Source organism: Halichoerus grypus, chromosome 13 (genome assembly GCF_964656455.1).
Source record: "Halichoerus grypus chromosome 13, mHalGry1.hap1.1, whole genome shotgun sequence".
Taxonomy (NCBI): Eukaryota; Metazoa; Chordata; class Mammalia; order Carnivora; family Phocidae; genus Halichoerus; species Halichoerus grypus.
The window spans coordinates 35,689,748-35,702,898 of NC_135724.1; the positions used below are offsets into that span (position 1 = coordinate 35,689,748).

General features: G+C 43.4%; 1 protein-coding gene across 7 annotated transcripts in view; it reads right to left on the reverse strand.

Annotated features, from left to right (window-relative positions):
- Positions 1-13,151, reverse strand: part of FHOD3 (formin homology 2 domain containing 3) — a 445,553-nt gene that overhangs the window by 139,432 nt on the left and 292,970 nt on the right. For all 7 annotated transcript variants that reach the window (XM_036095752.2, XM_036095751.2, XM_036095756.2 and 4 more), the window contains exon 10: positions 1,977-2,227. In XM_036095752.2, coding sequence (XP_035951645.1) covers positions 1,977-2,227 — 251 coding nt within the window. The remainder of the gene's footprint in view (positions 1-1,976; positions 2,228-13,151) is intronic.

Sequence of the window (13,151 nt, forward strand, 5' to 3'; positions counted from 1 at the left end):
TCTTTACAAGCAGGAAAGTTTATTCCTCTCAAATAAAAGCTGTAAATTTACAGACCATTTCTGAGTTACAAAAACTCAGTCCTATTTGAAGAGAATGAGACAAGAAGCATGCAGAGCGTCACGTGTGGCTTCCCATTCCAGATCCCCCCAAACCCGGCACCCCGAAACCGCGACCTATGCCCATGATGGTCCACTCCACTGCTATCATCCTTGCCAACCTGTCACGAGGCATGGCCATCTGAGCTCACAACGTGGGCACCTTTGAAAAGTTTAACAGGAAGAAACAGACCAGGAATCTACAGGACACAAGTCAGACAGAACAGGAGAACACCAAGCGCTGCTGACAAGGACTCCAAATGACTGTCCTCAGCATCTGGGGTGGTTTTACATATAGATTTTCAGCCCACTGTATACACTTCTCTCCATGTTAATTTCTGAAGCCATTAGCTAGGAGCAGTGCTGAAAAGAACTTTATGTGCCCTTTGAGCACTGCCTAAGTTTCTTGAAGATCTTAGACCACAAGGGGCAACGTTTATGGCAGATGTTCTCATTCCTCAATCTGCTTAGAAGTTTTGGTCTTCCTTTCAACAGAGCTTGTTCTACACAGACTCTTAGAACAATCTGTAGATGGATAGCTATGTGGTAGAGAAGGGTGCCAAGGCGGATCATGGCTTGCACATCATTCTCAGACTAATGCCTTCCTCTACTTCTGTGACAGGAGGTATCCAAAGGCATGGCCAGTTCATCCTCCAGTGATTCCATGCATACCAGACTACTCGGGGCATCTCTCAAGATGGGGGCAGATGTTCCCTTAGGGATATAGAGGAAGGGACATATCTTGATCACTCTCTTAAGGTCATCCAACTTATTCTGAGTTATTTTCTTCTTCACCAGGCAGCCTCATGACCTACATGTGGCTCCCAGGTGGATCTCCATGATGACAGAAAATGCTCCAGCCAAATGATGTAAGCAGAGCTTCCATGTGCCAGCAGGAGGAGGTAATGCAGTGGCAAACCAGTGTACCAGTCAGTCCAGGTGGACCTGGCTGGCATGCACTGGTCCACAGAGCTCCATCATCCTAGTGAACGGACAGCATTCACTTGGGAAGATACCGGTGGACCCAGACTCCAGAACAGCATGGCCATCCATTTTGTTGCACCTCTGCTTTATAGAACCATTTCTCAGTTCCTACAGATTTTGTCAAAATTTATTACTTTGTGTGTATATATATATAATTTCTCATGAGATTGTCAACCTTTCTATTCTTTCCTATCTACCTTCTTCATTCTTACTTTCTCCCAATCCAGATGTGAGCTTGAGAAGGTCAGAGATCATACCTTATATCTTCATGGCATCAGAAAGTCCTGGCCTATAACAGATACTCAATAAAAATGTTTGCTAAATGACTAAAAAAATGATGGCAATAGCATTTACTGAAATTTACATATCTATATATTATCTACTCCTATAAATATAAAATAATGTATATGTACATATATGTTTATATTTATATATTTTATATATTTAATTCACACAGGCTTATTCTATTTAAAATCACCCTCAACTATGCATTGCTACAAGTATCTCAAGACTCTAACGATCTTATATTTACAGGATGGCACACCATTTGTTTCCAGGTAAAGGTCTGTGTTTGGGATTCTTTTCCATTTGATAAAGCACAGATTTTCTGAACAGATACTAACTGAGATGTGACTATAAAAACACAATTGTGTGAAGAAGAGCTCCTGGGGTTAAAAGATCAAATCTATGCCTACCCCCAGGGCCACCTTGCCTGCGGACGTTCCAAGGGCCTCTGGGGCGGTGTTTTAAGGGTAGAAAAGAGATGGAGAGCCAGTCAGGGGAGGCTGTGTGGCCAGCAGGGAAGGGATGGACGGTGGTGGGTACCTGCGGGGTTGTGACCCCTCCCACCTCTCCAGGGTCCCAGCGCCCCTCGCAAGGGCTGGGGTAAAGCTTACTTTTCAGAGTGCTCTCCGACTTGGCTGGGCTTGAAGCCGGGAGCCGACTGGGAGCACGGACTGGTGGGGTCCGACAGGGGGCTGCAGGTGCTCTGCACCGAGTGCCTGCGACTGCGCCTGCGGTCCAGGCCCCGCTGCTCGCCCGCGCCGCCGCCGCCGCCGCCGGAACACACGCTGGCCCTCCTCCGGTCCCGGCGCCCGCTGGGGGGCGGCTCTGCCGTCTCATCGCCATCCTCCAGCCGCAGCGCCACCTGGAAAAGCAGAGAGCGCCCAGGGCAAGGTCACACTTGACACGCTCTCAGAGACCTCAGGTGTGATCTGCATTTCACGCTCGCTCTAATGAGACTTCCCACTCTTTCCATCCTGCTAACTCAGCTTCTCTGCAAGATCTTCACAACCACAGGCGTGCCAGAGTGCAGTCTGCAAACTTAAAGATGCTTGCCACTGTCTATTTTCCCAGTCAAATGGGTAGGAAAAGGCCAACAGATATCCTGAGGAGGTCTGAGAAGTACTCTGCAATTAGACAGGCTCTTTACCCTGGAGCCCAGCACCGTCCCTTCCGGGGCTGCGTCTCGCCTGGCCCACCCCTTGCTCTGCTCTGGTCCAGGAGGCGAGGTCTGTCCTGAAGCCCAGCCGCAGGGAGCCCTCAAGTGCCTGATCATTCCTGAGCTTGCTTCCCAACAGAGCACGGCAAGGATCCTGGTCAGAGGCAAGAGCCACAAGAAGCAGGTGAGCGGAGCCGGCCTCACCCACGGGTCACCGCACGGCCCAGTGCGGCAGCAAGGACAGCCTGACGTCAGTGCCTCCGCTTGGCACTGCGGCTCTGGGGCTACCCCCCTCCCCCCGCCCGGGCCCCGGGGTGGGGGTGGAGCCTGAGGTGACACTAGAGAGCCTGCATATGCCAGTCACAAAAACATATACCAGGGACAGGCTTCACCTCTACATTCCTTTTTTTTTTTTTTAAATCTCCTCTTAAAAGTAATGCATATTTGTGCAGGAGAATAATTGCTTTACACTTTGCCACTTTGGATTTCACGTGGAAACCTGAGCCAGCTGGCACCACACCCCCATACCACTGCCCTCCTCTCGAGGGTATTTTAGTCCTGCTCCTCGTTGGCACCCTCTCCCGAGGCCCAGCTCTGCCATCCCTTAATCTCGCTCCGTCCTGGATCCTGCTCTGTGGCTGCCTCATTTTAGGTTGTGACACCATCTGCCTGTGCTTCTGGATGGCTCCCTCCTTACCCATGCCCGCTCTTCTCGGCCGGGGGCGGGGCGGACGCTCACCGGTGTCGCCAGCTTCCGTAAGTGATTTCGGTGCCTGCCCTCGCTAAAACGACAGTCAGAAAAGCACACGCTGTCGATGACCAGACCCTGCATGCAGGCTGGCTGTGCCGCTCACCAACCAGGTGTGACCTGCAGCTAATTACTTGCCTTTTCTCTAGCTCGCCCCAGGAGGATAATAGGATTGCATTTGTGGGATTGCGGTAAGAATAGCTTCTATAAAGATGATTTACGTGGCTGGTACTCAATAAATAGGACTATCCTTCCCCAAGCCAGGCCATCAGGTGAAGGGGCCCAGGATGCCCACAAACTCCCCCATCGCATGGAAATGGCAAGCCTCAGCCCGTCCCTGCCAGGTCCAGCAGTCTCTCTGACTCGGCGACCGAGGAGTTCCACAGTCCTGCATCCCCAGAGGTGCCGATTCTCCGGCCCTGCAGGTACCCTTGGTCACATTTCACAACTCAGTCCTGATGGGTGAGAGAATGGACACCCAGATTGGCTGACCATGCAGTGTGGTTTTCATATCACCTGTCTATAGAAAACCAAGTGAGTACAGAAGCAGTGGTCCCCTGTGTCCCAAGTTTTGGCACCTGTCATCTAACTAGGTGAGCTTGACCGTGTCAAGGCCAGGCTGGCCACTCAGGGATGGACACCTGGGACAGGTGGCCTGTTGCACGGGGGTGTACACTTCCCTTTATCCATCCCGTCTCCAGTTTCCTCCAGCTCCAGCCTTCGGGTAAGATCGATTTAGTGAAAACTCTTTGTGCCAGATACATTTTATAACACACCCTCAGATAGAGGGGGACAATTTAATAATATTTTGACTATTTGTTCTCCCAGAATTTACTAGTCCGACATAATTTTGGGAGGTTTGGGGTAACAACTGATAAGAGTTCAGAAAAAGCACTGTTATAAAAGGTAATTGGAAAAAAAATACAAATAAAATATCACTGGAAAGTCAGTTTCCTAGTGGTCTCCCCTCCAATATCACTGCAGGAACGAAGAAAGAAATGATGCTTTTGGTTAATCACAGTTATCATCTCAACATTAACAATTTAAATGGCATTCTGTGGGAAAGTTGGAGAATGACTGTACATCTAATGAAGGACGGTATTTTTGAAATATTTCTAGCCAGTTGTCTTTTTCTTCATTTGTAGATATAAAAATTCTAGACCATTTGAACTTATTCTGACCTGAAGTATTGATTCTGCTTCTTATTAAGCACACATTTGGAATGATAAGATTAGGGGATAAAGTAGAGTCCAGATATTTCTAATTCCTGGTCTAACCTCAGAGATCCAAGGATCAAATAGCTTGCCTCTCACAGCCCCTTTCAGAGAGGAGCTTTGGCCCTGTGTGCACAAAGCAAAACCCACTTTAACTGCCTTTTGTCAGAGAAGATGGAGACAATCACAAAGTTTAAGTGAAAAGAAAAATCTGGAAAAATTATCAAAGCAACCCCATAAAACAAATTTTAATGGGGGCTTTCTAAAGTTCAGAGCCTCGGCAAAACATCTATCTCTTAAAAAAAACAGGGGTGCAGGGAAGGGTAGTTACGGAGCACAGAATCCCAGTCGAGTCAATGGCAGCCTCGGGCCTCACAATGAGCAACTGCATAACATGAAATTTGGGCCTGGTGTTCACTCATGATTTTGTTTTTACAAGAAGAATCGTAGAATCACCAGTATCCACTGAAGACAGGAAGAGAGGCTTTACTTTCCCACGCAAGGCTACGGTGGCAGTGCCCAATTCTTCAGATTCTGGGGGGGCACAACAAATTAGTCAAGAACATGCAGAGCTAGCAAAGACCTGGAGAGAACAGCACTTACCACGCCTCTTACTCCGAATCTCCGGTGTCAGATCTAATTCACTACACGCACAACGAGTGTCCTCCACCAAACCCAAGATGAGATCAGTAATGTCCCAGAGAATCTCTACAATCTCCCTAATGAGCAAGTGTTTCCTTGTGGGGTCTCTCAGCAAATATCTTCTAATTATTTTAATTAAATGTAGAACACTGCTTATACACTAAAACCCAGATGCAGAGCAAGCGGTTTCCAAATCCAGCACTGAATGCTTGCATACTCAACCCCACCTTACTAGGAAAGCGGTTAGAAGCAGTTTAGGGTGCTATGTGACAGCTTCCATCCATCGTTGAGGCCAGTGAAGGATCTGGACACTCTTTTCAAGCTTTTATTAGGGAAATTTTCAAACATACACGAGGTATGAAAGAGTATGCAGACTGCGATGTGTTTATTATCCCTGATAGTCCAACAAGTATCAACCCCATCCAGTCTTGTGTTATTTATACTCCACTCCCCGCCCCCAACCCCAGACAGTGAAGTAAATCCCAGATCATATCATTACATCTGTAAATATTTTAGTATATATCCCTAAAAGATAAGGATTTTTAAAAACCATAACCACCATACCACTGTTCCACTTAAAATAGTTTCTTAGTATCATCAAATATCCAACAATGTGAACATTTTTGATGGAAGTCAAAAGCTACCACATTTTTCAAGTTTATATCATTATATTACTACTCACGTTGTGATAGGCAGCCATCTTTGCATTATAGATACCATCTTTTTCCATATTGTTATCTCATACCTTCTTTTTAATCCTATACATATACATCCACACCTATACACCTTGGTTCAGCTTTTAGGTAAAGTCGATGCCTGTGCTAGAACCATTTCAAGAAGCAACTGTACCAATGGCAGCTTGTGGGAGATGGTCATAGTGCTAGGCTCCCAGACCACCATGCCTCCCTGTTTCCTCACTCTTGTGTAGCCCCCTCCTACATTGAGCCCATTTTCTATGGGACTTGCTTTGGTCAACGCGACATCAGCAAACATGCTGCAAACAAGGCTTGAAAAGTGTCTGTACATTGGGATTGGCCCTTCTGGAAATGCTACCACCGTGTGAAGAAGTGCAGGCTAGCCTGCTGAAGACACAGAGCCCAGCCAAGAGCCAGCACCCAATGCCGAACCAAGTAAATGAGGCCATCTTAGACCATGCAGCCCCAGTCAAGCCACCAGATAACTGCAGCTGCATGAAACTCTCAGCTAAACCAGGCCTAAATGTCTGACCCACAGAATCACAAGCAAAATTGCTGTGTTAGGCCACTGTTTTTGGCTTACTTACTATGCAGCAAGAGTAACTGATACACATTTTAAAAATCACCTATGACATGAAAGGACTTTAAGAGACTGGAACTATTAGTTAATTATTCTTAACATTAATAGCTACCTCTCTTTTTTAGGGTCTCTGGACACAATTCCAACACTGGGGGGTCAAGCAATTCTTGGACATCAGCAGGGTGTCTAAGAATTAAACTCAGTTCAACTCAGTTCTGACACTATCTCCCCAGAGCTAGCATAAAATACTCTAAGTTATGAGTTCAGTTTTACAAGACTGCCCCCCACTGCCTCCCACCCCAATTCAGATGCCAGTCACAAGCTCCAGGCTGTTACCTATGCTTCTGACCAACCAGACTGGAGGTCCCAACAACCTCCTCCTTAGGTTCAATGAAATTGCTGTAGTGGTTCACAGAACTCAGGGAAACACTTATATTGACCAGGTTATTAAATGATAGGATAAAAAATATAAATCAACAGCCAGATTAAGAGATACATAGGGCAAGTTCCCAAACAAAGGAGCTTCTGTCTTCATGGAACTTGGTGGAATGTGGGAGCATTCTGCTTCCCCAAGAGTGGAAGCTCTCCAAAAAGGACCAAAGAGCTGTCCTCTTGGGTTTTTATGATGTAGTCACGATTGACTAAGTCATTGGCCACTGGCTGATCCAACCTCCAGCCCCTCCAGTCCCAGGAGGTCAGGGATTGGGACTGAAAATTCCAACTACTTAATCACATAGTTGGTCCTCCTTTGGCAATCAGTCCCCATCCTTAGTGCTTTCCAAAAGTCACCTCACTAACATAACAAAATATACCTTTATCACCCTCAACACTTAGGAAATTTCAAGGGTTTGGGGAGCTGTGAGCCAGAAATAAGGATAATGATCAAATATATATTTCTTAAAATAAATCACGTTATCACACTCTCACCCCCAAAGTCTTCAGCCTTAATATGCTTTTCCATTACCAGGACCACATTTTTAGAATAAAAAATTAGAACATATAATCTGACAAAAGATTTCGTATTTTGTGAATTTATGTATTTGAAAACTCAAATGAAGCTATAAAAATTAAAATGAATTTAATTAAACAGGAATTAAATCACTTCTCTGAAATGGAATTAAATTACATCGAGTTGGGCCTGTCCCCAAAAAGTCCAGGACATGTGGTCACCAGACATCCTCTACTTTTAGGAAGAATTCTAGAAGCCCAACCAAGTTCTCTGCAATTATTTGAAACCATTCATAGTCTTTTGTGAGGAAAAGCCTGGCTCTGCTTACAGGTCTCCTTGCTGCCCCTGCATATACTGAACTTAGTTGTCCTGTGGCAGTAAGTATTTTTCAAAACATTCACTTTCAGAAAGGAATAAAAACCCTGACTCTGCCCAGTATCTCAAGCATCAAGTTGTCACCTTAAGATAATACTCAAGGCATCTTTCCTTTAAAATAGCTGCATTCTGATTAAATCATGCCCTTCCTTCAACCTGGCATCTGGCAAATACAGCCATAAAACAAGTGATATTTAAAAGAGACCTTCATTCGAGCACTTACTGAATGTCTACTCTTGACAGGCACACTGCTGGGTCCTGGGGCAAAGAGAGAAATGAGACATGACTCAGAGTAGCAGCTCAAAGGAAGCCAGACAGACAAGTACGTCCTGAGGACTGCTCAGTCCGAGGTATGGTCATAGCGAGTTCTCTTTCATAAGTTGTGAGCAAAGAGCAGGGGACAAGCAGCAGGAACTCCTTTTATCTTGCCATGAAGGCCTTGTGGATGGGGGGACATCTATGGTGACTCCTACAAGAGTAGGAATTTGCCAACTGTGAGAATAGGAAGAAGAACTCTAGGCAAAGAAGAGAGAGTAAAGGAAAACCCCCTGCCCACCTCCACAAAGACCTGCCTTCCATGTTCCAGAGACAGGAGAGAACTTCAGAGATGTTGTAGGAGTGGCCAGAGACAAGGCCACAGAAGCATAAAGGGCACAAACCGTGTAGGTCCCTGTACCAACTCAAGGTGTTTGGGCTTCATCCTGCTGGCCACAGAAAAGGTTTTTCAGGTATTCATTCACTCATTTGCTTACTCGAGTTTGTTCTCTTAAATGGAGGAATGGCATAGTCAGATCTGACTTTCAGGAGGGTTCTTTTTTTCAGTTGCTGGGAGTTAGGCAGGGCGAGAAAATAGAGAGGCCTCCATGGGGTGTAGCCCCTGCAGGACGCCAGCCTCTCCAGGCTCACATCATGCTGATCTCCTAGATCCTACCCCTCCAGTCATATGAACCTCTTTTTGACCCTTCACACCTGTCAAGCCAGAGATCCCCCACTGCTTCACCCTCTATCACTGTCTTTCTTTAGGCCATCTTCTCAGAAGGGTCTTCCCTGCCCCTGCCCTCACTTTCTCACCCCTACTCCATCCTGTCTCTCCTCATAAACCTGTTTGGAGCTTCAGATTCTCAGCTTATTCATGTACTTGGTCACTGTCTGCACCCCATTAGAGTGTGGACTCCCTGAAGGCAATGACCTTGTCTGTCTAGCTCACTGCTATGTCCTGGGGTCTGGAATAGTGCCTGGAACATAGTAGGTGCTCAATAAAGTTGTGCTGAATAAACAAATTCACAGAGGAACAAATTAATGAGAAGATACTACAATAATCCAGGTAAGAAACAACAGGACCAGAGCTAGGTTGTCAGCTATCAGATTTCTAAATGTGGGGGAGGGTTGGCCAGAGGAAAAAAAAGGGTTTAGGGTAGCTCCAGGTTTGTAACATGGGAGACTCTACTGCTTATAGAAATGGAGAAATGAACAGATGATACAGTGTTTTTATTTTCTTCATGGGAGAAAAATAAAGTTCATTTAGGGCTGGTTACATGTCATCTGCAGCTTCCAAGTAGCTCTGCCCAACATAGTGTGTCCCAGGCACCATTTTTGTCCCTCTGTACTATTACATTTAGTTGCTGGAGGAATCAGCTACTTGCTTGTCTTAGACTACAGTTTTAAAGTTCCTTGGACAGAGACAGAAGTTCTCTATGTATTTTTAGCCCCAGCAAAGTATATGATATATAATAGGCCCCCATGAATGAACGTAACACAAGAAGAGAAGCAGGCAGAGAAGCAGGCAGCCATGGGCCTTGGCAAAAGCTCAAGGTCAAATATGAGCCACCAGCCTCAAAAGCTGCTGAACTCACTGGGTAAATCAGAACAGGCCACACAGACTGAGAGAGGAGGTCTGGTAAGGAAACCCCAACACTGAAAGGGAGGTCAGAAAAGGATCCAGGGAAGGACCCTGAGGAGGAATGATCAGAGAGATGTCCTGGAGCCATTCGTACACTTCGCCACCAGAAACACAGAAGCAACACACAAGAGTCATCTCATGAACACTAGCAGCATTCTTTCAAAATGCTAACAAAACAGTGATGCCCAAGCTGATAAAGATGGCATACAAAAAGGAGAGGAAGAGAAGAGGTGGAGGGAGGATGAGGGGGAAGCCAATCTTACACTTAAGAATACTTTTGTACAAATCCTAAATAAGTTAGTAATAAACAGAATTCCAACAACATATTTTAAGAAAGAATACATCATCACCAAGTGGGTTATAGTCTAGGAACATGAGGATGGTTAAAAAAGTAAAGAAATGAATAAAATAACCAACTCAAAAGCTAGAAAAAGAATGACAAAGTAAACTGAAAGAAAGTTAAAGAAGAAAATTATAAAGATGAAAAATTGAAGAGGAAGGAACACCTCCAAACCCATTTTGAGGCCAGCATTACCCTGATGCCAAAACCAGATAAAGAAGACAACACACACACACACACACACACACACACACACACACTACAGGCTAATATCCCCAATGAACATTGCTGCAAAAATCCTCAACAAAATATTAGCAAACCAAATTCAACAATACATTAAAAAAATCATACACCATCATCAAGGGGGATTTATTCCAGGAATGCAAGGATGGTTTAACATCCACAAATCAATCAACATCATACATCACATTAACAAAGGATAAAAATCATATGATCATCTCAACAGGTACAGAAAAAGCATGTGACAAAATTCAATATCCATTTATAGTGAAAACTCTCAAAAAGGTGGGTATAGAAGGAAATACCTCAACATAATAAAGGCCATATATGACAAACCCAAAGCTAACATCACACTCAATGGTGAAAACTGAAAACTTTTCCTCTAAGATCAGGAATAGACAAGGATACCAACTCTCATCACTTTTAATCAATATAGTATTTGGAGTCCTAGCCACAGCAATTAGGCAAGTAAAAGAAATAAAAGGCATCCAAACTGAAAAAGAAGAAGTAAAAGTATCACTGTTTGTAGATGACATGATACTATATAAAGCCCTCAAGACTCCACCAAAAAAAAAAAAAAAATGATTAGAACTAATAAGTGAATTCAGTAAAGTTACAGCATATAAAATTAACAAACAGAAATTGGTTATGTTTCTATCTACTAATAATGAGCTATCAGAAAGAAAAATTAGGTAACAACCCTATTTACAATTGCATTCAAAAAAATACCTAGGATTAAATCTAACCATTGAGGTGAAAAACCTATGTTCTAAAAACTATAAAACACTGATGAAAGAAATTGAAGATGACACAAATAAATGGAAAGATATACCATGCTACTGGACTGGAAGAATACTGTTAAAATGTCCCTACTACCCAAAGTAATCTACAAATTCAATGCAATCTCCATCAAAATACCAATGGCATTTTCACTAAAGTTGAACTAATAATCCTAAAATTTGTATGGAACCACAGAAGACCCCAAATAACCAAAGCAATCTTGAGAAAGAAAAACAAAGCTGGAATGGGGGTATTTCTCCTCCGGTTTCCAAACTTCATTGTTGAAGGACGGTTCTCAGAGCAATAATTCCCCAACCTCCACTTCTGGGTTATAGCATCAGAGAAACCATGAGTCAGAAATGGAAAGGTACACAATGGGAGCTTGAAGCCAGAGGTTGTCAGCTCAAGGAGAATCTGAGATTGTGTGGAATTGTAAGCCACAGCTATAATTGGGAGGGGGCTGACAGAGTTACCAGAGTGTCTGTTATGATGTATGCCTAGGGAAGTTCTGGCAGATTAAAAAAAAAAAAAGAAAGAGAAACAAAGCTGGAGTTATCACGCTCCCTGATTTCAAACTATACTACAAAGATACAGTAATCAAAACAGTATGATACTGGCACAAACACAGATACATAGATCAATAGAATACAACAGAAATAAACCCATGCCTATGTGACCAATAAATCTCTGACAAAGGAGGCAAGAATATACAATGGAGAAAAGACAGGCTCCTCAATAAATGGTGATGGGAAAACTGGAGAGCTACATGCAAAAAAAAAATGAAACTGGACCACCTTCTACTACCATACACAAAAATAAATTCAAAATGGAGTAAAAACTTGAATGTAAGACCCGAAACCACAAAATTCTTAGAAGAAAACAGGCAAAATAAGTTCTTTGACATCAACCTCAGCAGTATCTTTTTGGACCAGTCTCCTCAGGCAAGGTTAACAAAAGCAAACATAAACAAATGGGATTACATCAAACTAAAAAGCTTTTTGTACAGTGAAGGAAACCACCAACAAAGCAAAAAAAAAAGGCAACCTACTGAATGGGAGAAGATATTTGCAAATCATACATCCAATAAGGGGTTAATATCCAAACTATATAAAGAACCTCCAAAACTTCCCGAACAACCCAATTAAAAAATGAGGAGAGGACTTAGACATTTTTCCAAAGAAAACATACAGATGGCCAGCAGACACATGAAAAATGCTCAACATCACGAATCATCAGGGAAACATATCAAAACCACACTGAGATATCACCTTACACTGGTCAGGATCAGCTGTTATCAAAAAGACAAGAAATAACATGTGTTGGTGAGGATGTGGGAAAATGGGAACCCTTGTGCACTGTTGGTGGGAATGGAAATTGGTGCACTCTGGAAAACAGTACAGAGATTCCTCAAAAATTTAAAAATAAAACTACCATATGACCCAGCAATCCCACTTCTGGGTATTTCTCCAAAGAAAATGAAAACACCAATTCAAAAGAGGTATATGCACCCCTATGTTTATTGCAGTTTTATTTATAATAGCCAAAATATGGAAGCAACCTGAGTGTCCACTGACAGATGAATGGATAAAGATGTGGTATATATACACAATGGAATATTACTCAACCATAAAACAGAATGAAATCTTGCCATTTGCAACAACATGGATAGACCGAGAGGTTATAATGCTAAATGAAATAAGTCCAATAGAGAAAGACAAATACCATATTATTTCACTTATATGTGGAATGTAAAAAACAAAACAAACCAACAAAACAGACACATCGATACAAGAAACAAGCTGTTACCAGAGTAGGGATGGGCTCAGAGGGCAGGGGAAATAGATGAAGGGGATGGGATTAAGAGGTACAAACTTCCAGTTATAAATTAAATAAGTCATGGAGATGTAATGTACAGCATAGGGAATATCGTCAATAATACTGTAATAACTTTGTACAGTGACAGATAATTAGACTTATCCTGGAATCATTTCATAATGTATAAAACTATTGAATCATTATGATGTACACCTAATAGGATATTGTATGTCAACTATACCTCAATTTTAAAAACAAGTATTGAGGGGCACCTGGGTAGCTCAATAGGTTGAGCGTCTAACTCTTGGTTTTGGCTCGGATTGTGATCTCAGGGTTGTGAGACTGAGGCCTG